At 27.7% G+C, this 23,672-nt stretch overlaps 3 protein-coding genes across 12 annotated transcripts in view; 2 read left to right on the top strand and 1 right to left on the bottom strand.

Moving 5' to 3' along the window:
* Positions 1-1,740: 1,740 nt before the first annotated feature.
* On the top strand, positions 1,741-7,181 carry LOC126852507 (retinaldehyde-binding protein 1). Its single transcript, XM_050597352.1, has 5 exons — positions 1,741-1,976; positions 5,464-5,804; positions 6,256-6,384; positions 6,529-6,763; positions 6,886-7,181. The coding sequence occupies exons 1-5, from the start codon at positions 1,853-1,855 to the stop codon at positions 6,915-6,917; spliced, it is 861 nt and encodes a 286-aa protein (XP_050453309.1). The 5' UTR covers positions 1,741-1,852; the 3' UTR covers positions 6,918-7,181.
* Positions 7,182-14,189: 7,008 nt separating this feature from the next.
* LOC126852432 (alpha-tocopherol transfer protein-like) lies at positions 14,190-21,101 on the top strand. 3 transcript variants are annotated; one of them, XM_050597248.1, is made up of 8 exons: positions 14,190-14,456; positions 16,956-17,025; positions 17,360-17,596; positions 19,045-19,136; positions 19,741-19,986; positions 20,137-20,331; positions 20,492-20,663; positions 20,812-21,101. In XM_050597248.1, the coding sequence occupies exons 3-8, from the start codon at positions 17,365-17,367 to the stop codon at positions 20,853-20,855; spliced, it is 981 nt and encodes a 326-aa protein (XP_050453205.1). In that variant the 5' UTR covers positions 14,190-14,456; positions 16,956-17,025; positions 17,360-17,364; the 3' UTR covers positions 20,856-21,101. The 3 variants fall into 3 exon arrangements, with proteins under 3 accessions (XP_050453205.1, XP_050453204.1, XP_050453206.1); XM_050597247.1 differs by lacking the exon at positions 16,956-17,025; XM_050597249.1 differs by lacking the exons at positions 14,190-14,456; positions 16,956-17,025 and adding an exon at positions 17,038-17,280.
* LOC126852434 (alpha-tocopherol transfer protein-like) overlaps positions 20,864-23,672 on the bottom strand; it is a 23,101-nt gene continuing 20,292 nt past the window's right edge. For all 8 annotated transcript variants that reach the window (XM_050597253.1, XM_050597251.1, XM_050597258.1 and 5 more), the window contains 4 exons: positions 23,472-23,645; positions 22,697-23,250; positions 22,444-22,594; positions 20,864-22,264 (listed from right to left, as the gene is read on the bottom strand). In XM_050597253.1, the coding sequence (XP_050453210.1) occupies positions 22,233-22,264; positions 22,444-22,594; positions 22,697-23,250; positions 23,472-23,645 (911 nt within the window). In that variant the 3' untranslated portion in view covers positions 20,864-22,232. The remainder of the gene's footprint in view (positions 22,265-22,443; positions 22,595-22,696; positions 23,251-23,471; positions 23,646-23,672) is intronic.

Below are 23,672 nucleotides of genomic sequence, written 5' to 3'. Positions count from 1 at the left end.
CTGTGCAAAGTCTTAAGTTTCATAAATTAAACTCATGATTTACTCATAATCTTCTCCTGACTACCGCTTCTTTCGCTTTATCTTAATGATTAATCCATCCATTCGTTCGAACCATCGGTTCTTTTTTAGCACGCTGAATCAGTTCTGATGAACAGAAGAATCGATTGCTCGTCTTCGATAAAATATTATATAAGGAAAAGCAAAAAATTGTGTGAAAAGAATTCTTCTTCTGTATATACACATTAAAATCTCAGTTTTTATTATTATTATAATTATCTTTATTAAGTAGGGTTTCCAATTTTTCTTGTGTATTTAAAAATTATTTTTATTATATATATTAATTTGTTAAAAAGATATTTTAGTTATCGATTTACCCGTAATTTGAACAATAAAAGGATATAAATTTTTGTTTCTATAAAATTTTAATTCTTGCTTACAGTTTTATTTCTAGTTCATTTATTTTTTTAAAAATCACATAAATTAATTTTTGGAAAATGTTTTGAGAAAACAGTTTGCAAAAAAGGCATTTAAACTTTTGCATCTAGATTATAAGCGAATAAAATTTAATTTATGGCTCTTATCGCCTATATTTATTATTTTATGATTATAAAAAATACTCTTTTGTTTTCTTTAAAAAAATCCTTATGCAATTGCATCATAAATATAAGCTTAATTTTTCTTTTAATACTTAATAGATGTTCTCTCGAAGCATTAGATGTATATGCATGTTTGCATACAGTTTTGTAAACTAACAATAGTTATAATACCAACATAAGTTTTTAGCTATTTTATTCTTGGCTTAGATGAAATGTAATTATTTAAGAGCAATATAAGAGCGATAGTTGAAATCTCTTTCAAAATTTGTCGCGAAAAAAACGGGATTATTTTGCATTTTGCTTTTAAGTATCAGCATTAAGCATTTCACTTTCTCTACAAATGTTCTTGTAGAAAGTTGATAACTTTCAATGAGTCTGTTGCCATAAAATCCCTATTTATTTAAAATTTTTTTCCTCTCTATTTTTTCACATGTTGATCTATGATATAACATCTTATGGGTGCGTGTACGAAAGCATGCTGCTTGCTTCTTAATAGTCGTTCGATAATATATGAACTTGGAAATGCACAAACATATATAAAAAATTGATGTTATGAAGATTGATGTTATGAAGATTGATTATTAGTAGATACAAGAATCTAAATATTTATTTTTTGATCAAAAACAAGTATTAAGAGATCGATGCAAGCTTATTTTTTTCTGTGCATCATTTTCTATAAACTATTATAATTTTGTAAATTTTTTGATTTTACTCCAAAATATATATTTCAGGAATATTAAAAAAATTTACACTTTTATAAAAATGCAACAAAGATAATTTTTTTTATCTGAAAAATAGAAAACCTTTTTTTAATAGAAAAACAGACTCTGAGTGCAGAAAGATTTATACGACTTGTACATGAGTTGACCTAGACCGCGCTCACAACTGTCAAGCTGAAAAGCATACTGAAGAAATTTGAAAAAATGGAGAGATGAGATCTTCCTAAAACTTACTAATTTTGAGGCATAGCTTCGATACTATTTAGATCAATAAAAATTTAAGCAATCCTTAAATTTTTCACATATTTGAAAAATTGCGGAGAACCAATGCTTACTGGAAGATACAAATCAGACTTGTGGACTTTGAGCGGTCAAAGATCGTCTCAGCGCAAGAGGTACTCTTGTTCTCATCGTGGTGGTGCAGCAGATAAACCTCGGTTGTCCTGACAGAAGAAACGCTTATTCGAATCAGTTAGTTCGAGGATTGCTCTAGACGAAGTAAGATCTGTAAGAAGACAGATAGAAAATCAATTGAAGATGTCTTTTACTTTGTTAACTGGTCCACCCGGGCCCGAAGCTAAAGCTCTGGCCAAGAAAGAGCTCAGGGAAACCGAGGAGAACGTGAAGAATGGCATCGAGACTCTCAGAAAATATATTGAAGGTTAGTATAAAACTACATTTATATATAGAGTATTCAGCAATAGATGAGACAAAATTTAAGAAGTGATTATGCATGATAAAATAAGATGAAAACCAAGGATAATAAAATTGCGATGAAGATTTTGTTTTTTAATTATAAATGTTTGAAAATTTGCCTGAAAGGTGCCTGAAGCACGGCAATTCAATAGCCAGCAATAAGATAGAACTTCTAAAAGAGAATCAAACTTTATCTACAACAAAATGAAGGGTATTTTGAACATTTATTATAATGTTATTCTGTAATGCATGTGCAAATGTGCCTAGGAGATGAATCCTTTTGAGAAAATATTCTAGTATTTTTCTTTCTCTCTTTTCTATATTAAATTTATTATTATAATTACTGTTTAATTATTTTTATTTTTAATGATATATAATTAATATTTATATATTATTGTTCCATTAGAAAATTACGATAGATTCTCGCTCGTAAATTCTCATAGGGTAAGAGAACTAGCTGTGGATTAAATATTAGTTTTTTGTATCATTGCTTCATATAATTTTTGTTTTATTCTCTCGTTAAATAACACCAATATCCAATTTTTGAATTTTTCTTTAACCTTAAGTAATTATCTATTTTTTTCTTTACTGGATACAAAGATACACACATATTTATCTATATACTTTATCTATATTGATAAGTAATCAAGTGCAAGAAATAAGTGAAAATAAAAAGATTCTTCAGAGAAATTTATTAAAAATATAATATAAGTACTACATCTCAAAAGTCTTTTATGGTATGAAGTATATAGTACTAAATTTAATGGAAAATTATAGTTTTATGCAATGCTAAATTAAGTATTCGCTGTTATTCGTTTTCTTAATTATTTTATAATAATGTTTTAATTGTAAAACACAAGCTTTTTGTTGCGATGTACATATTATATAAAATGTATAGAAAACTAAAATGTACAATATTTGTTGTAATTCTAATAATCTAATAATTGGTAATTTTGTTTGTGATATACGGAGGACGATTATGTAAATTTAAAAAAAAGAGATAAATTCTTAACGTTATTGATTGCAATATCAACATAAATTACATACAATTTATTAAAAACTTTCAGCTTCAAAACAAGAAATAAGTTATCATGAAATTTAGCCTTTTGAACCCTGAGACTGACTCGAGATACTAATATCACTCACGACTTTAAGAATCGGCTAATAGTTCAACTTATATTGGGAAGAGACCAAAATTCGAATTTGTCCAAACTTGATATGATAAAAATTTTCATTATGTATTAAAAAAAATTATGAATCCACTTATACACATTTATATAAAAAGAAGTGATATGTTATCTCAAAGATTATGGAGTTTGGTGCAATGACTCGAGTCCCTATATACACAATATTTGAAAGTATAATGTTATCACATTATTGCATTATTTCTTTTTTGTATGCCAATTAATTGTTATCGTGCATGCCAAGTTTGGATTTTTTATAATAAGTATTATATTCATGATGAAGATATATATATCGAGTAAAAAATATTTTTTGATGCGGTGGATATTAGTTTCGAAATTAAAAGAATTAATCGATTTTGAGTATCTTACTCAAAACATTATTATTATATAAACATTAATTTATATATAAAAAATTACAAGTTTTTTTTAATTTAACGCTTTGATGTTAATTATCAAAACAAATTTTGTTAGCATATTGCTGCTCTGAATGAATGCATTGAAAGATAATAAATCGAGGTCGTTTACTATGACATTCTGATAATATTTTTTCCACGTTTTATCTTTTCTCTCGCTTCACTGTACAGAAATAAATCGGATTTGTTTTATTTTTCTAAAATTAAAAGCTTTAAGATTTATTAAAGTTTTACCTCGTTTTGATTAATTCTTAAGATGACTACTTCAAAACCACTAAGTCAATTTCAACTCTCTTGGTTTCGAGCATTTAAATGTTCTAACATCATCTAGAATCGATGAAATAAAATTAATAAAATTAATTATCTTTAAAAATAAAATGCATTATTTTACAATCAATTGTATTGCTATTATTATGGCATTAGGGAAAATATATAAGGCACCAGTCATTTCATATATGTAACATATTTTGTATCATTAAATGTAACCAGCATTTTTTAAAATATACGCCACGCTGCAAGAAGTGATCCGTAGCAATAGATGGAAAATTTTTTATTCGAAAATATTTGTTTAAAGTACCTTACGTACATGCTATGCAAAGATAAAAATAAAAGATAAAAAAAAATCAACAATAATACGATCGATCGAACGAATCTTGTACACCTTGACCCTTGTACGCAATAAAGTATAAAAGATATCAAGTAAGTATCGAATAAGTATCACTTGAGACGTTAAGAACTTTTAGAATTTTCAATGATAAATTATATAGATACATGTGAGAGTGCTTGACATTCGGATACTGTTTTTACACAAAATATCTCAAGATTATAAAACAGAAATCTGAAGTGCTGAACATTTTAATGCAATATAATATACATATTTATCACGAGATTAAGTCAATAGAAAATAATTACAAATAAATTATCATGCAATTTTATTCTTTAATTGACCAATTTTACATCTTTGTCGCTATGGATATACATAACGTGGCCTGCATTCTTGTCGAGTGTGCATTTATCATTCTTGGACGTTTTAAAAATTTTTCTAGAAGGTTTTATTCTAGAAAGTTTATGATCATCCGTCAATCATTTCCGCCGATTATTGCGCATTTGTATTACCTTACATGCGGCACGCGCATCTATTTTGCTTGAAATAGAATAAAAAATAGTGATTCTCGTAATTCCCTTAATAAAGTACCAAGGTGATTTCTTTAAGAATGGAATCGTGACCTCGCACGCGAAATTGCCTCAAAGTGATTTGTCAATGTTTGCGCTGTCAAGACGGAATTGACAAAAGAAATCATTTGTATATACGTGTTTATAGCTATAAATAATCTTGTTTAATGAATTGCAAAATTTAATCTATCCTCTTGAATAATTCAACAGTCATAGAAAAAGTTTATATATTATAACTTTTATTGATTATAATGACACATTATTAACTTTGCTTCCTCAAGAAGCCTATCAACAATTCGATAACACATGACAGAATGTTACAAAGTCCAATGATTCTTCCAGATTAGAAGACTGATCAGCTGGTGAATCATTATTGAAAAAATATGTACACATATGATTATTCATGTTGTTCACGTGCGCAAGGTCATGTTCAACATTAAACATTCATAGCAACATATTGAGCAGATTATAACATGTACTTTGAATGCTACTGAACTCAAGATTCTTAGCTGATTTTACAATATTAAAATTAAAATGTAGATTAAAAAATCTATATCTAACTTCTACAAGCAAAATAATAATTTTTGTATATGCAATCTTTCGAGGGAATTATTCATGTCATCATTGTTAAATTAATAATTTCGTTATCATTGATTGATATAAAAATTTTCTTTTATTCCAGAGGATGAAACGCTCCATTACTGCACCGACGATAATTTTCTCTTGATCTTTCTTCGACCATGCAAATTTTATCCGCAGAGCGCATTTGAACTCATGAAACGCGTCGCGGATTTCAGGAATAAGCATGCAGCTCTGTTCAGCGATCTGATACCAAGTGATGAAAGAGATGCCATCGTAAATCATCAGGTCATTAACGTTTTGAAAAATAGAGACCATAAAAATCGCAGAGTGATGATAGTCCAAGCCGGCAAAAGTTGGGATCCGTCTAAGGTCACCAGCGATCAAATACTGAGAATGTTATACATAGTTCATCTGTTAGCCATACAGGAGGAAGAAACGCAGGTATCTAATATATAAAATATCTAGCATGTAGTTTTTAATTTGTATGACTGTTCAGTATTCTTCATAAAAGCTAAACATCCAAATTATCTAAAATTATGTCCAGATATCAGTCACAATATGGCAAAAAGAAGATTAATAAATTGTAAACCTGATTAAGCAAGAAAGAAAGAGAGAATCGCGAAGATAAATCAAAATTTAAACAGCGATAACAGTTGTTGTTTGTAATTAACAATGTTAAAGCATTTAATTTTGATTCGGATGCAAAGTGATAAGTTGATAAGTGACTCGATATGAATAATCTAACATCGATGAGAAAAAAAATAACATAATAAAAACTTCTTTCCTTTATCTTAAAATTTAACACGTTGTCGATATCGTAATCAATATTTTCAAAATCATTTTGTCTATCTTTTGTCGAGTTACATATATTATACGTCCATTTTTTTTTTAGATATTTGGGGGTGTTGTCATAATGGACTTTGACGGTCTCTCCATGAAACAGGTCAAGGGAATGCCACCAAGCTTTAGCATGAAACTCCTTAGTTTTATTCAAGACGCAATGCCACTGCGTTTAAAGGAGGTTTGTATCAGTCATAAATAGTCATATTAATTATAAAATTACTTTTGTATAAAAAAATTGTACTCTTATATTTTATACATATAACTATTATTCTTAATTTTTGTCACATGAATACCATATTTTAATCATTCGATATCGTTTCAGGTTCATTTTGTGAAACAACCATTTCTGTTTAACATGGTATGGACAATGTTTAAGCCATTCGTTAGAGAGAAGCTAAAAAAACGCATGTTCTTCCACGGTACCAATATGTCCTCGCTTCACACTCACATCCCTGCAAGCCATCTACCAAAAAATTATGGTGGTGATTTGCCTGAAATAGATTACAGCGGCGCCGATTGGTACCCAGCGATGATAGCAGCTGAAGATAAGATCAAAGGTAAAATTGAGGAGAAAATATTTATTTAAATTGTTAATTAATATTCTGTAGATATCTCTTTGTTAATGCGAAAAAAATTGTGTGTGATCACAGCTAATTCATCTTTTTTTTTTCTTTTACAGAGTGGAACACGTACGGACACATCAAAAAATAAGTTACACTTTCATCAAATAGTCATCTTTTAACATAATATTATTAAATATCTAATAATGATATTTTTAAATTTTGGAAAATATAATATTTTACATGCGACATGTATCTTTGTATTTAGGCTGACGTATATTATACGTATATATTTTATATACAGTAATAATTTATAAAAACATTTCGACACCCAGACTAACATAAAAATAATAATTCAGGATTAAATGATTAGTATTGTAATATTTCACAAATTAAAATAAATATTTTATTTTAATTATGGTATTTTATGAAAAAGAAAGAGGTATAAAATATTGACACTTAAAAATTAAATTTTTGCTTGATACTTTCTTCTTATTTTATTACATCAAGACAAATTTGAATTCTATATGTGAAAAGACAAAAAAATCAAACATATTGAAATTTTTCATGTCAAAATGTCCTAAATTACAATATATAAATTTTTTTTTTAAATAAGAACATTATACATTCGTATGATTTGCATCAATAATGCTATTAATTATAGACAGATTTTTTATAAAGAAATTAATTTTATATTGCATTCACAAGAAAAGTTGATTTATTAATTCGTAATTTCAAAGTTTTTTCTGTTATACGTTAGCGAGCATATTAATTATTATAGTATGATACTTATCACACTCATTACCATGTAATATAATTATAATCAGCTCAATCAAATGCATTAATGCCAATCAGTGTATTTACAAAAAAAAATTCATGCAATTTTTATTGATCTCGATCGATTTTTATTCTTTCACAAAATAAAATTATTGATCCATACCATCGTACTATAACTAACATAAGTGCGAAAAGCGACACTCCGTCAAGATATTTTTTTTAAACGCGTTTGCGACAAGTAAGTTGGAAAATAATTTGATATGATAAATATTTAATTATCTTTTACGTACTTAAATAATACGTAATTATATCGCAACAATAAATCTTAAAGTGTTTATTTCACGTACAATACATTTAATCAAGAATCGAAGTAACAAAAATTTAAAATTATAAGTTATGGTTTTGTCGCGATACTTCTCTCTCTCTCTCTCTCTCTTTCTCTCTAAGCAATAATTATTTCTTCAAAAATATTTTAAGTTTAATTAGAATTTAATATTCCGTTTATATGTATGTTATGTTACATAAAATATTTCGGCAGCAAATTAACAATAACATGGTATTCGTATATAAACATTTGCGCGCTTGTTTACATTTTACGGTTTTGTTATCATTCATACGGCGACGCTTGTTGATATTGTACTAATGAGGGAGACGTTTTGTCGAATCCCGTCCCCATTTATTATTCTTACGGCAACACTTGAACAGTGATATAGTAGTTCGAGACCCTCCGTCCAATCCTTTTTCTAAACGCGATTGCGACAAGTATCGGAAAATAATTCGATATAATTAATAATTAATTCTCTCTTTCTCTCTTTCTCCCCCCTCCCTCTGTCGCTCCTCTTTTCTTCTCCTTCTTCCTTTCCCTATATCTCTCTCTCCCTCTCCTTTTCTCCCCTTTCCTCTCTCTCTCTCTCTCTCTCTCTCTCTCTCTCTCTCTCTCTCTCTTTCACTTTCTCTTTCTAAGTAACAATTATTTTTTTTAAAATATTTGAAATTAAATATATTTTGTCCATTTTGCTTTATTGTTCGACTTTTTGATCGTTTAAACATGATTTGAATTGAGAACGCGCAATAAAAACGCAAATCCGAATAGTTAACGATAAGCTCCGTGATATATTTAATAATTGATTTATAATTTAAAATTTTTAATCAACAGTGATGGTGCACAAATATCTAGATGTAAATAGCGAGAACGTTTCAAATATTTTCAACTTTGTGTGAGAAAACATGCAGGAGAAAAAACATGACCACATATTATAGGGAGAAATTATGTGTAGGATGTATATAACACCAAATTAATATAATATTTGAACTATTATATATACATATATACGTACAGTTTTGCAACCGCTAGGGAGTTCTAGTCGCGTAGACGTGCGAAATTAGCCGCGGTCACGTGACTGAATTTTGAATCCAACCATTATTTGAAGCCGTGCGTCGCCGATGTGCAGTCGCATCGCGATCGCTCCATCTTTTCGCATCTTTTTAATTCGTCCCGGATGAATTTCGTATCCGAATGAACGTCGAGGATGTCGATTTTAATGACAGGTAATCATCTCAGCATTAATCGGCTTGTGCGATCTTGCGATTAACCGCAACTAACCGCGTATGCGTGATCGACGCAATTCACGCTCCGTCGAAGCAACGGTCCGGTTTCTAATGCAGATATTTCGCGATGTACGTCAATCCGATGAATCGTGTCATCATCAGCATTTGGATTATCGCGAAATATATCTATCGAAGATAGAAGAAGAGCACTGAGAGATTTTCGCGAGTTGCCACGACGGATTTCGACGTTGATATAAGCGATCACGCTTGGCTACGATATTTGTAAGTATCAGTGCGGCTGCGAGTCCGCCATGGCAAACTCATGGGCAAACTCATAAAAATTGAGAGATAATTTGTGAATAATTAATTCTCTCTCTCTCTCCGTTTCCCTCTCCCTCTCCCCCCCTCTGTCTTTCTCTTTAAGTAACAATTATATCTTTAAAAATATTTAAAATTAAATATATTTCATCCAATGCTTTATAGTTCGATTTTTCGATGGTTTAAATGTGATTCTTGCAATATGATGACTCTTGCAATCATTATGAACAATTAGCAAACAGTCCGAATGAGTAAAAATTAACTTCATAATTAAAGATTTATAAACATATCCATTTATTCTATTTGTAATAGATCAACCTAGCGACCCCCTAATATCCTGAGAGGAGGAGGAGGCCTAGGAACGGCATCCTGCACCGGCGGAGCAACCAAAGGGTGAGTATTATTATTTATATATTAATTATTATAAATCCCGTACATGCATTGATTGGGTTTGATCATTATTTGAATAGTTTAAACAAGAGAGACTCATACTCATATAAAAGTTTTTATTTAAAAAAAATAGTTTTCTTTTTTGAAATTTATAAAATTATTTCATTTATAAAATTATTTATATACCTTTTTATTATTATGCTCATCGGATATAAAATTCGGTGCGTACAATAATAATTTTTTTGAAATATTAATTATTTTAAGCATTACTATAATTTGTATATTTTATATTTGTGTGTTACAGACTACGTAGCCTCAAGACCAAATCTCCGCTGTTGCGCATCAGTGCCGGTGAGTGACAAAATTTTAGTTAATTTTAAGGTAACGGATTTATAGATTGTAGATAAAGATATAGATAAAGATTGTAGTAAATCATTGTTTGTAGATTGAAAATAAATCCATTACCTTAAATGAATGGACTAGAATAAATGAGATCATAACTTTTGACATATTTTTTTAATACAATCAATTTGCATTAAAGCATATTACAAATGCACGTAAAAGAAAGAAAGAAATATAGAAATAATAAATAAAAAAATATAGAAAAAGATTTCAATTCTTTATCAATTCATTTTTTATCATTCTATAATCAATTATACATTAAATATTTTATTTATTAAAAAATGTATCATTAATTTTATTAATATTGTATATAATAATTTATTTTTGTAACGCAGGTTAATTTTATTTTAATATTTTATAGTCCATTCATCTATGATCTATGTAATGTAGCATATTATAAAACTTTTTTTTGACTGATACAAATATAAGTTATTAATTGATCAAATTATGTTTAAAGAGATAAGTAAATAATATAAAATAAAAAAATAGAGTGAAAAATGTATAAGTGAATATTTAATTTATTTTATTTTAAAATAAAAAAATTTATTATTTATAAATTTTATTATTAGTAACATTATGTATTATAATAATTTCAATCTACCACAATTTTTAATTATCTTTTTTTAATTTGACTTGACATTGTGTATCAGTTAAAGCAAAGTTATATGAAGACAACGTTCAACGTATGGTCCTAACGACAGTCAACGAGCGTAAAATGCTCGTGCATCAGCGAAATTAATTAACCGGCAATAAAAGGAGTTTTTCTCTTTTATTGATTTTTGATCAAAATTGCTTTATTTCTGGCTAAAAGTAGCCAGAATGAAGCGACTAGGATCAACGAAAGGTAGGTCGAAAGTCTGGTCTGAAGAATGGATTATCTAGTAACCATTATTGGTCAAAAGACATAAATGATATACATAAAGAATTTATGTGTTTTTGCGTTTTTACGTGCAATGGCATCTAAAAAAATCTACATAAAATAAATGCATAAAGTAAACGAGTCCGCGTAAAATAAATGGGTCCGCGTAAAATAAACGGTTCCGCGTAAAATAAACAATAATAAAAAATAAACGGAGATGCGCGAAAAATGAACGGAGGCAGAAAAATGTTACCGATGTAAATTAAATTCTGATTAGGATACATTCCCCAAAAACCCCAAGATTTTTGAAAATCCGGTTGAACCAGCAGAATCAGAAATCTATTTATTTAAAAATGTCTAAAAAATGTTTAATAAAATGCAAAAAAGTTTTAAATCTATGTATTCCCCTAAAAAATTAATGCAAATAGAAGTATTATTTTAATGTATTATTATATCCTTGTATTTCTGCGCCACCATGTTATCCATATCCATACTTTTAATAAATAAATAATAAATATACATATATATCAAGCCAGTTTTGTAAAATCATTATGTAAATGAATTATATGCACGTCATATAACCAATACACAATATACAATGTAGTTGATAAATTTTAGGAAATTTCCGCTGGTTTTTTTATCCACATATAGAGGATATTTTGATCAAACGTTGATTCAGATCAAAAGTTTGTTTCGTAATATGAAAATTGGATTGATAAATTAAACAACACTTTCGATCTCTTTGTAAAGTATATTTTTTAATTTTAATTATAAACTTTAGTATGCTGTTATTAGATTCTTAAAGTGAATATTGCTCAAATATTGTTTAAACATTATGTTAAAACATTATATAATTATATTAATTATAAATTCTTACATAATATATATCAGATAAAGTAAAAACCTATCAATTGACATCAGTATCTCTATCACCGAGCAATCATATGAACATAAAAAAATTAATTAATAATTAAAACTCTTTCGATTTCGAAAAAAACGATTAAAACTATAGAAAAATATAATAGTTACAATAGACTTCTGCGTTTTGAAAATCATAATTTTTCATATGTTGTATAGATGTATTTAGGCGTTGAAAAAAAAAATAGAAACTTTTTGGCATTACTATAAGAAAATTTATTGTATGTATTATAATAGAATATGCTTCCGTAAATCAAGCAACATTTAAAAAGATACGTTAAACATATTATCATCAATTAGCAATTATATACAATCGTGAATAAATTAATTAATATTGCTAATGATTAAAGTTTTTTAAAACCGAAAGAATACTTATTATATTAATACTTATTATAATACAATAGAAAGACAAAATTGAAAAATTGTTTTAAGAAATTTGCTTTAAGAAGCTTAAGTTTTGTAAGCGAAATAAAGTGATGAGAAAGCAATGTGCAAGTTCTAATTTGTACAATTTTTATCTTGTTATGTTTGAAAAACCTAAAAAGTTCTTTTTTTATAAATATTAATAGATTTTTATATAAATATTATTAAGTTCAATATCCATAAATTCCAATAATATATTTATTTTTTTTCTGAATTATGTTTTAAGCTATTACATAATTGCATTGCTATTTATATTTACATATATTTACATATATTTATTTACATAGCATTGACATTTTAGTCGTCTTATAGACTCATATTTAATTTTTGTAAACAATTTTAAAATCTCAACATTTATTGATAAAAGTTTAAAAATTACATCAAACATTAATTTTGAGTTTTGCAAATCGGCACACAACTTTTAGATTTATGCAAATATTATGCAAAGTCTCGAAAGTTAATTTTGAATTTTTGTTTACTCATTTAATTCCCACTTATTCATTTAATTAAATATGTAAAAGTCTTACGACTCTCTTGTTTAAAGTCCGGCATTTGATTGTATTTTTTAAATTGTTCTTCTGTAACTATTTCTCGTATAAAAATAAATAATTTTGATCTTAATTTACATATTCTTTTACATACTTGTAATAATTGATTCTATTTATGTCATATTTATTGACTGTTACGTAATAAGATAAAAAATAATACTTCTACGTAAATAATAAATTATTTACGTAGAAGAAATCTTATTTGTATTAGAAACGTATGAAAATTTACAAACATAAAAAGTAATTCTCATATCAAAATCGAATAAAATAGTAGATTAATACAACTGCATTATAAATAATTTATTATTTACGTAGAAGTTGTAATACATATATAATGCAGTTGTATTAATCTACTATTTTATTCGATTTTGATATGAAAATTATTTTTTATGTTTGTAAATTTTCGTACATTTCTAATACAAATAAGATATATATATATATATATATATATATATATATATATATATATATATTTATTTATTTTTATTTTAGACATGTTGTTAGAATCTGGCTAGGTTAAGCAATTAAGCTAAAGTTAATCTGTTACTTACTGATTAAAATTCGAGAACGTTAGTATGAACTAGACCTCTATCAATATTCTATTGTATCTATGCATTATATATTTCTATCAATATTCCGTATTGCCATATATCGTGTTTCATACAATAAACTTCATCTAGTTGTAAAGTTACTTTTTTACAATGTTTTCATACTGAAAGTTCAAATTTGAAAGTTTTTGCTGATTAAAAACAATTCAAACAATTTAATCTAAAACTTTAGATCGTTTGAGTTTTTTTTACACTTAAAAATAAATTTGAACAATTTAAATTTAAAAGTAAAAAGCAATATATTATAAGAAAATGTTTCTGCTTGCAATAAATACTGTTTTCGTTTAAATTTTTCTGACAAACTATTTAAATAATCGCATTTTTATTGATTTCCTCTGAATAGTTCGAAGATAAAGTTTAAACACAAGTACACTATTTTAAATTGTTTCGTAAATTTCCACTAATTTATATTTAAGTCTTAAAATTTTATTTTACGAGAAATTTAATTAATAACAAAATTTTTAGAGCAATATTGTTTGTAAATTTCTACAATTTAGTCATTTCAAAACGTGTGAACTTGTGCCGGCATTGTCTTAAGCGTCTGGTCATATATTTCGCATTGTCACGTTCATATAAAAGTGGGGGAAACCACTGCTTTCGAATCATCCTAACTGGACTGTCTGGACACAGTTCTCATCAGCAATGTGAGCACTGCAGTACTAATTTGGTCAATACTTTATTTTATTTAATATTCCGTTTTTGCGTTATTTGTGAGTAAAGCAAGTTTATCCGAAAAAAAAAGAGAGAGAAGGATTAGTGAATTAATCCTTGATCCACAGTGTGAGCTGTATTGCTGAAATTTCAATGATAAGAGATATATATAAATACTGTAATAAGTAAGAAAACTAATTTGGTGCATCCAAAAGTGCAATTTTGAGATCTCTACGAGAATCATTAAGGTATAATTTTGATGAATATTTGAATCATACGATAATTTATTTTTATTTTAATAAAATATATTTCTAATCGCCCACGCAACAGCCGACAACACAACAAACACATTTGTTTATATAACTTACGATTTATTTCTCTTCAATTACAATTTCTAGATTTTCATTTTTTTATTTTCTCTAGTTTTAAAAATAAATAAAGAGACGTTTGTACTTTTTTTATTTTAAGAAAATATAAAAGCATTCCAGGCAGCATAAGTGATCATTTTGCCATTATTTTAATGTAATTTGCTAAATGATGCTTATTTTACATAAGTATGTATTATTTAATATAAAAAATGTATCTTTTTTAATACATATTAATTTACAGTAATAAAATTTTCAGTAATAAATTAAGAAAGGTATTATTGATTGGTTAATTTAAAATTTATATATTTTTTATAAAATAACTATTTTTTTAAAGAAATTTATTAATGGTTAATATTTTATATATACGCATGCTTGCGTCTAATCAAATGAAATCGCTAAAAGTTTAAATACTTATAACTTTTGATAGAACTATTTTTCAAATAAATGTTTTAGATAAAGTTTACTTGTTTTTTCTCATAGAATTCAGATACGTAACATTTTGAAGAAAGTTCTTGAAATTATGAAGTTAGAAGTTAAGTTGAAATTATCAAGTCCTCTTAAAAGAAGAGCGAGGGCGACTTTATGTTTACGTAGTTAGAAAGACCCCTTGAATACACGAAACTTTCTCATGAACAACTTTTTGATTCGACAAATATTTTTAGAATTATTGACTTGTAACACTTTACATGGGCCACCTTTATACATAGAGTAGAAGATAGAACAAATTTGCACAAAAGACCGTAGAAAATTTTTAATTTACGCATAATAATTATTATATATAATATTAGAAAAAAAAGATATTCAAAAATGCTTTAAATTTCATTCAAAAATATGTCAAACGTTGAAATCTTCATTCTATTTCCGTCGCGCTTTAGTAAAACAATGGATTATGCGAAATAATATGGGTTACATTAGAGCAGCTGTGCATAAACGCACACCACAAATACATATTTATTTTGCATAATTATATAAAATGTTTCGTAAGAGAGATTCATCTTTAAGAAAATATTTTTTAATAAATTTGCTCTATTTTCTCGTAAAATGTAATTATTAACTTTTAAGTATAAACTCTTTCGACCTTATATATTTCTGACCTTAAATATTAACATCCAATTAAATTTCAAATTAAATTTCCATTGAGCTAGTCTTATATTAGTCTTATATTAAATCATTAATCGTTTTTACAATCAATTATTAATAATTTAAGATGTAGTCAATATTTGTTTCGGAATTCAATTTTCTTCAGTTTTTTTCAATTCTCATACCTTTATTTCAGTTTTTTATTTTTCTTTTTAGTCTTAATCTATTTTGTACTACATTGATACATACTTTAGTGATTATATTTGCTTTTAAATATTATATATATGGATATAATTAATGACTGCAAATATTTATGATAAACAATGATAAAATTTATAATAAACTATTGATAATTTGCAAGTAAATATAAATACGTAAGCTTACAATATTCTTTTTATTTCTTGACATAATATATTTATCCATAATTTATCCATAATTATGGCAATATAAATAATTACTTTATAAGAAGCGTTTCCAAATGCAATAATGTAGACTTATATAATCAATCAAGACGTATTAAATGATATTATGATACATGCTATAATAATGAAAATATTAAAGCAAGTTAAGAGAGGCTTCAAAGTTTTTAAAAATTTTGCCTTTATCAGATTCACTATAAAGATTATTAATAATGAGAGATTATTAATAGAGAGAAATATTTTTCCGATAAAATTATTTATCGATCATTTATTTAGAGCGGTAACGGGACAGAAAGTAGACAAGGAGATAAATAGGATATTTTTCACGTAACATTGTCTCAAGATTGAATTATTAAAGCAAATGTGAATAGATCATAATATATCACGCACTGCATAATGATTGTTGTTGAATCAGAAATAAATGTTTTATCGTACATGTGAGCTTGCCAGAAATGCGTCTGGCAAGAGGATAAAACTAGAATGCTGATAAGATTAGAATGCTGATAATTTAGGCAATTATTTTTTATTCATTATTGTGACTTTAGTATATAACAATATAAGAAAAAACTGTCATATAAAATATTAATGTATCCAAAGTAATATGTACAAAATTAATTTGTGTATACATACATAAACATACACACACAAAGTTTTGTTGCTTCTCAAGAAATAACTTCTTTAAATTTTATATTATAAATTGAAAAAGTATATTAAATTGCACTCCTTCCTCAGATGTGTTCTACGTTACTTGTAAATCAATCAATAGATTGTTTTTTTTTTTTAGTAAAATATAAATTTTTTAAGTCACGAATAAAAATTATTTTTACGGAGCTAATATAAAGCAACAGTTTTGTATATAAAGATTTGGAAATTTCTGTAGAACCTTCACTGACCACTTGACTGACTTCTCTCGTTGTGAGATTCTCGCAGCACGCAGTTTCAAAACAAAGGTGTGTAATATACTTAATCATCATATATCGCACTTTGTTGGCATTGAACGCAAATTTTTTCTACATACATACATATGGGCACGTATCTTCTATCCAGTGACAAAATTCTGTTAGACATACACATTCTCGAGCGAGTAAAATTAAATATATGAGACCTTCTTCGGTTCATCGTTCCTCATTGTGAATTTATCGGAGTTATTTCTATTTCTACATGTGTAGAAGTGTACTTAGCAAAATTGACATCACGTGCTTCACGTGTATTAACAAAGTATTGTGATTCATTGCTGTACTATAATTCGGATTACGATTATCTGATAGATATTTATCGTGCTAGATACAATGGCATCATCCGTGACTATCGAGGAAAACTTTAAATATCCATCCAAGGAAGATGTTTATCAAAACTGGCTAGAGAATGCACCGAAGATTAAGTTTGGTGAACACGAACTTCACATTGAATTGGATAACGAGCAGATCGACGAGTACTTTGGGCAGAAAGCCAAGGAGGAATTGCGAGAAACGCCGGAAATCATCGCCGAGAGCTGTACACAGTTGAAAGAATTAATTGCAGGTAGTACAAGGTCAATCGTATTAAAAATCACCACTCTACTATCCACATCTTAAATAAGCAGTGAGAGGAAATACGATCACCATAGTTTGTGCGAAACCGAGAGCTGGGATTGAAACCAGTTTTCCAATGCACAGACGAATCGTCGAGAGTTGCCCATCTACTCAATGTTCTTGGCATATCTTTCTTCCTGCCTCTTCCACTATATTTGTGTTCTCGTTCTCTAACCGGTTTTTACACGTGGTAGATTAGAGAAGAAAGCAAATTGAAAGGAAAAGTATTTTTTTGTTAGAAGAAATGTTAATCTCACAATTTTTTTTTCTTTTTTAACAATATATATATATATATATATATATATATATATATATCAATTTTTTATTAAATTAATTTAAAAAACTTTATTACACTGAATAATTCTGCTAAGCTTCCTGATTGCAGAAAGATTAAAGGAAAAGAAATAATTCGTAAAAAGACATGATAACAAATGGAACGAGAACACTTTCTCTTTTATATAATCTTTTATATAATCTTTAATGTGAAGCATACATTGTAATTTCTATATTTATAATATGGTTCAAATGTATAAATCGGTTTCACATAGCATAGAAAATCATTTAAATCGTGAAATAAGGATCGGTTAACTTCTTTTTTATCTAAACAAAAATCGGCTTGAACAACGTCAGAATGAATGTGTCTAGAATAAAGACCAATTTTAGCATGCTATTACCACTCGTAACGTAACACAACGCTCAATTTAACGATAGTAAAAGTAAATCCAACGTAACATATGAAATTAATCATATTCGCGTGAATCGAGTGAAAACGAAAATTCATTGGGCTTGCACTGATAATTTCCAACATTTTTCTACCTTTCATCGTAAAAAGAAGAGTCTGCTCGTATATATATATATATATATATATATATATATATATATATATATATATGCAAGTTTTATCAAAATATACAATTAATAATTTATTTCTGGAATATGTTAAATGCAAAAAAGGAAATTTTTGCTTAATGACTTTTAATGTGGATGTCTAAATATGTCTTTTATGTAACCGTCAATATAATAATTTGTAATTATGATAGCATAACGAAATAAATCTTATGAAAACTTAATAAATACTTGTAGATTTCGCGCTTTTATGCAATAACATTATGTATTTTCATTATTGTCTATTAATTTTTTTGCGCTTGCAATTATAAAAGAAGTGAGATTATTTTATAAATGATATCAACTTTTTTTGCATTATTATCATCTTCATAAATTATACGCAAAATATTTTGCACATCCATTACAGAATTACATGATTTAAAGTATCAAATTTATTATTCTTTTTTATTAAAATCGTATATCACTTACACAAATCTCTATATGCTTTTTCTTAATGTTTAATTAATAGCGATAATCCATTAAAATTGAGTAAATTAATTTTTATTTTATTAGGGGAACCTGATCTAAATGTACCTAATGAAAAAGAATTTTATCAAATGTTTTTGCGACCATGCAAGTATTATCCGAAAAGTGCCTTTTCTCTTGTAAGTCAAAACATTTTTTTGTATGGAAATATTATTATTATTATTATTAATTAATTATTAATTAATTAGTGAGATTAATTATTAATTAATCTCACTAATATAATATCATAAATATATTACTGATTTGATATTATTATATATAAAATTGATTGTGCATGAATTAGATATGCCATATTATATACATTATTTAATACTTTGTACTCGTATAAATTCCGGCTTTAATTTGAGATTGAAATTAATTTTTCTTTAACAAAAATGTAAGCTACAGTTTTCACGTAATTAATTATTGAATAGACAAAAGAAATTCTTCAAAAAATTAAATTTTTAAAGAGAAAACTCTGATAAAAAAATAATTTTTAGTCAACTTAAGAATATTAATAACGCTTTTGTTTAAATTTAAAAACAAATTTAAAGTTTTACTTTCTATTAAATTCTATATTAGAAATTAGCAAAGAATACCTTAAGTAATAATTCTTCCCGACATTTTTGCCAAGGAAGAATAATCTAGATTAGCCAAAGAGCCATGCAAAATATATACAATCAGTTTCGATAGGCACACTCTATAATTGACATTAAATTACTCAAATCCTTCGTGTTACTTTAGATGAAACGGTATTATCGATTTCGCTTAAACTATCCGCATATGTATGCCAATTTGTTGCCTAGTAAAGAGAAGACGGCTTTTTACGCCAATTTGGTTTATCCATTGCCGCTTCGCGCTAAAGATGGAAGCAGAATAATAATAATAGAAGCCGGCAAACGATGGAATCCAAAGGAAGTGTCAGTGAATTTGTTTTTTAAAGGCCTCATAATGCTCTTGTACTTGGCTCTCGCAGAACCTAGGACTCAGGTTTGTCATCGAAAAATGTCTTTTTGATTCGAGATAAAGATTCATATTTATAGATAAATATTAAAAATTATCCTTAAATTTTATCGATAAATTTTCGTAAGAAAATATGTTGAAAATAGTTTCACTGCTAAGTCTTATTCGGTTTCTCAGATCGCGGGTGGACGCGTCATCATAGATGTGGAAGGTTTTTCTCTGACTCACGTGACGTATATTACTCCGAGTTTCGCCAAAATGGTCATTGAGTTTGTACAGAAGTGTTTGCCTCTTCGCCTTAAAAGCATCCACATTGTAAACCAATCCTTTTTTTTCAACATGGCATTCGCAATTTTTAAACCATTTTTAGAGGTACACGGCTTTCTGACAGAACCAAATATAATTTATTATTATATAAATTATATGACTTAATAAATTTTCAATAAATTTGAAATTTTACAAATATTTTTCTGTAAATTATTTATAAGAAAAAGAAAAAAAAAATAAAAATATTATGTGCTACTGTTTATAGGAGAAGATTCGCAAAAGGATTCATTTTCACGGAACAGATTGGGGAAGTTTAATGACTTTCATAGGTAAAAAAGCACTACTTAAAAGGCACGGGGGCGAACTAGATATCCCCGAGGGGCCATTTGGTATAACATTTTGCGAAAATATACTTTTTTGCGAACCCTTTTTCGAAGGTAATTAACTACATAACTGGCAATTTTAATTTTGATGATATAGAAACAAAATGTGCATTGATTAGAACCATGATTATAATTTAAATTAATTAAATCTTTATTATATTATGCATAGCATTGTATTGACAAAATCAGTATCTTGTTTCAGTTGATCTACAGTGTGGATATAAAATGGATAATAGTATAAAATAGTCACTGTATATATCCAATTGTTGTATTATTATCGTCATTATAATTTTGATTATGATTATAATTATGATAATAAAAACTATACGCAGGAAGTTGCAATATATAAATTGCTAACATCATTGGCATCTCATTCTTATTAATAACGAATGTAATTTGCCGTTGTTACGTAAATGACCTATTAAAAACAGGTCCTACGTTTATATATTGATACATTGATGGCATCAATAAAAAATATTGCGACGTATGAAACTTTGTTTTTTTAGAAATATTACTTGTATGCACATTTTTTTTTTTTTTTTTCAAAGATTGTTGGCGTGTATTTCAATGTGGAGGAGGAGGAGAAGGGGGAGGAGGAGAGAGAGAGAGAGAGAGAGGATATCAGATAATATTAAATTGATGATATAAAATTTACGTAAATGAGAATTACAATTTTTTTTTGTAATATTTACATAAATGTTCAAGAATCCAATTATAATATTTTTCATTGTTTTATCAATATAAAATCGTGTATTAGTGATTAACAAATGATAGATATGTATATTTTCATTTAGATGTAATTTAATATAATCATTTAATGTAATTAACTTATTACATATCAAATCGATAACAATTTTTTAATACAAATTTATTTTTGCACCAAAAAATTATATACCAAATGCACAATTATTGTATATATCTAAATACATTAATTTGTGTATACGGTTTTAAATAAATAATAAAATCTCCCTCGCGCTAAATCACAAGAATGCTATATTTTTTAACACATCTCCTATGCGTAAAAAATATTTTAAAATATGATATTTTCTTCTGTTCTCGCAAGTTAAAAAATTCTTTTTATTTCATAAATTAAATATTTATTCTAAGATCATTGGTGTTTACTGTATATGTAATCTATGGCCAACAATTATACCACATTAATGTAATGCACTAGTAAGAAATCTATGGAATGTATAATAATCTTATCACGCATAATTGTAGGGGTGACAAAAAGACTATAAACCTCAGATGAGATCACTGTTACCTAATAAATCGTAATTCTTGCAGTATCAAAATTGTAAAGAAAGTACAAGAAATACATGATAACAACGCATTGTTATTTTTCGCAACTTTTCGCTTAAATTTAAATTGGCAATCTATTAAGGCTACTGTTTAACAGAAGAAGTGAGAAAAGACTCACGCAACAACATGTTATAAATAAAATTACATAGTGAGCAATATTTGGATCATTGATTTCAACGAGTGAATAAAAATGATCATCGTAATTATTTCTAACTTGATACTTTGCATCGCAAAATATCATTTCTCTAATCGTTTCCCCAAGTTTAAATCCAAGTTTAAATCCAAATACTTATTTTCAATAATAATAAATTTAACGAAGAGCTATTTCTTTTTATAACCATACGAATTGATAGCTGCAACAAGAGAGAAAGATCATTATAGTCAAATTCTATCAAGTTATAGTATTAAAAAAATTAGAGAAAATTTTCTTATATCAGAGCATATCGTATAAAATAGCTTCTAAATTTCCCCTCAATTCTGTCATATTTAATTATTTAGATAATTATGTGATGCAATTTCCTTTTACGCTTACCTTCGTATTCCTTGTCACACTGGACTAGAAGTTCATACCATGTTGGTCCATCTATTAAAGGGACCTCCATGGTACCGCCATAATGCGCCGGCAAACATTTCGGCGATATGTATTGATGCAATGATTTTCGATCAGTGCCATGGAAGATTATCTAGCGGAAGAAAAAAACAAAAAAAAATATATATATATATATATTGTTTAGCAAACTTGAATTGTGTAAACATTTATTCAGTCATATAACCGGAGGACTTACTCTACTCTTTAACTTCTCCCGTAGGAATGGCTTGAACAAAGCAAACACCATATTGAACACGTATGGTTGGTTAATGACATGTAAGTTCTTTATTCTCAATGGCACCGCATCCTGAATCAAATCAACTATTTTTTTGGCAAACGGCGGGGTGAACTGCCACGCTTGCTGGAGAGTGAGACCGTCCATGTCGAAAATAACGATCGTGCCGGCGATCTGCGTGCTCGGCTCAAGAATGGCAGTTTCCAGATATAATACGCATCCTTTAAAGACCTCGTCCAGGCTGCATTTCTGATGCTTCCACTTCTTGCCGAGCTCGATTATCAGCATGCGTCGGCCGTGCTGATCGCGAATAGGCAGCACCGTCAGGATGTTTTGATCGAATATGTTCTTCTCTCTGCTCGCTTTGAGATTTTCGTATATATTTGCGTGCTTCATCTTGAAGCTATAATAATGCTTGACGAGTTTGAGCGCCGACTCGGGATAATACTTGCATGGCCTCAAAAATCTGATCAGCCAGGCCTCGTTGTCCAATGGGCATTTGAGATTCGTCTCCGCTGCGGGATCACGAGAGATTTTAAACAATGGCAAAAACATTTAATACATTCAAAAAGAATCGAAAACGCATTTTTTTTTTTTTTTACATTTTCTCACGTTAAACATTATGAGAATCAAAACTTTTTCAGCTTACGTTTAAGATATTGCTCCATTTATATATATGTATAAAATTTTATATTTATTTTGTAAAGTTTTTTTTACATCAATTAATATAAAAAACCTTTTAATAATTCCTTGAAGCGTGCTATTGCTTCTTTTTGAACTTCAGGACTTTCCCTGAGCTCCTTTTTGGCTACTTCCTGCAATTCTGGACTGGGAGGTCCTATCTCGAGCTCGATCAATCGGTTTCCAATTTTTAAGGAAGGCATTTCCTTTAAATCTGATAAAAAGGCATCTAAAAAGAACATAATTAATCTTTAAC

Source organism: Cataglyphis hispanica, chromosome 10 (genome assembly GCF_021464435.1).
Source record: "Cataglyphis hispanica isolate Lineage 1 chromosome 10, ULB_Chis1_1.0, whole genome shotgun sequence".
In the NCBI taxonomy this organism is placed as follows: Eukaryota; Metazoa; Arthropoda; class Insecta; order Hymenoptera; family Formicidae; genus Cataglyphis; species Cataglyphis hispanica.
Note: the sequence above shows the minus strand (reverse complement) of the source record. Positions and strands in the feature narration are given on the sequence as shown.

Coding starts and splice junctions, on each gene's coding strand:
- LOC126852507 (XM_050597352.1), top strand. CDS start 1,853: ATGTCTTTTACTTTGTTAACTGGTCCACCCGGGCCCGAAGCTAAAGCT. Junction 1,977..5,463: donor TCTCAGAAAATATATTGAAG/GTTAGTATAAAA, acceptor CTTTTATTCCAG/AGGATGAAACGCTCCATTAC. Junction 6,385..6,528: donor TGCCACTGCGTTTAAAGGAG/GTTTGTATCAGT, acceptor ATATCGTTTCAG/GTTCATTTTGTGAAACAACC.
- LOC126852432 (XM_050597247.1), top strand. CDS start 17,365: ATGGCATCATCCGTGACTATCGAGGAAAACTTTAAATATCCATCCAAG. Junction 17,597..19,044: donor GTTGAAAGAATTAATTGCAG/GTAGTACAAGGT, acceptor TTATTTTATTAG/GGGAACCTGATCTAAATGTA. Junction 20,664..20,811: donor TTGCGAACCCTTTTTCGAAG/GTAATTAACTAC, acceptor ATCTTGTTTCAG/TTGATCTACAGTGTGGATAT.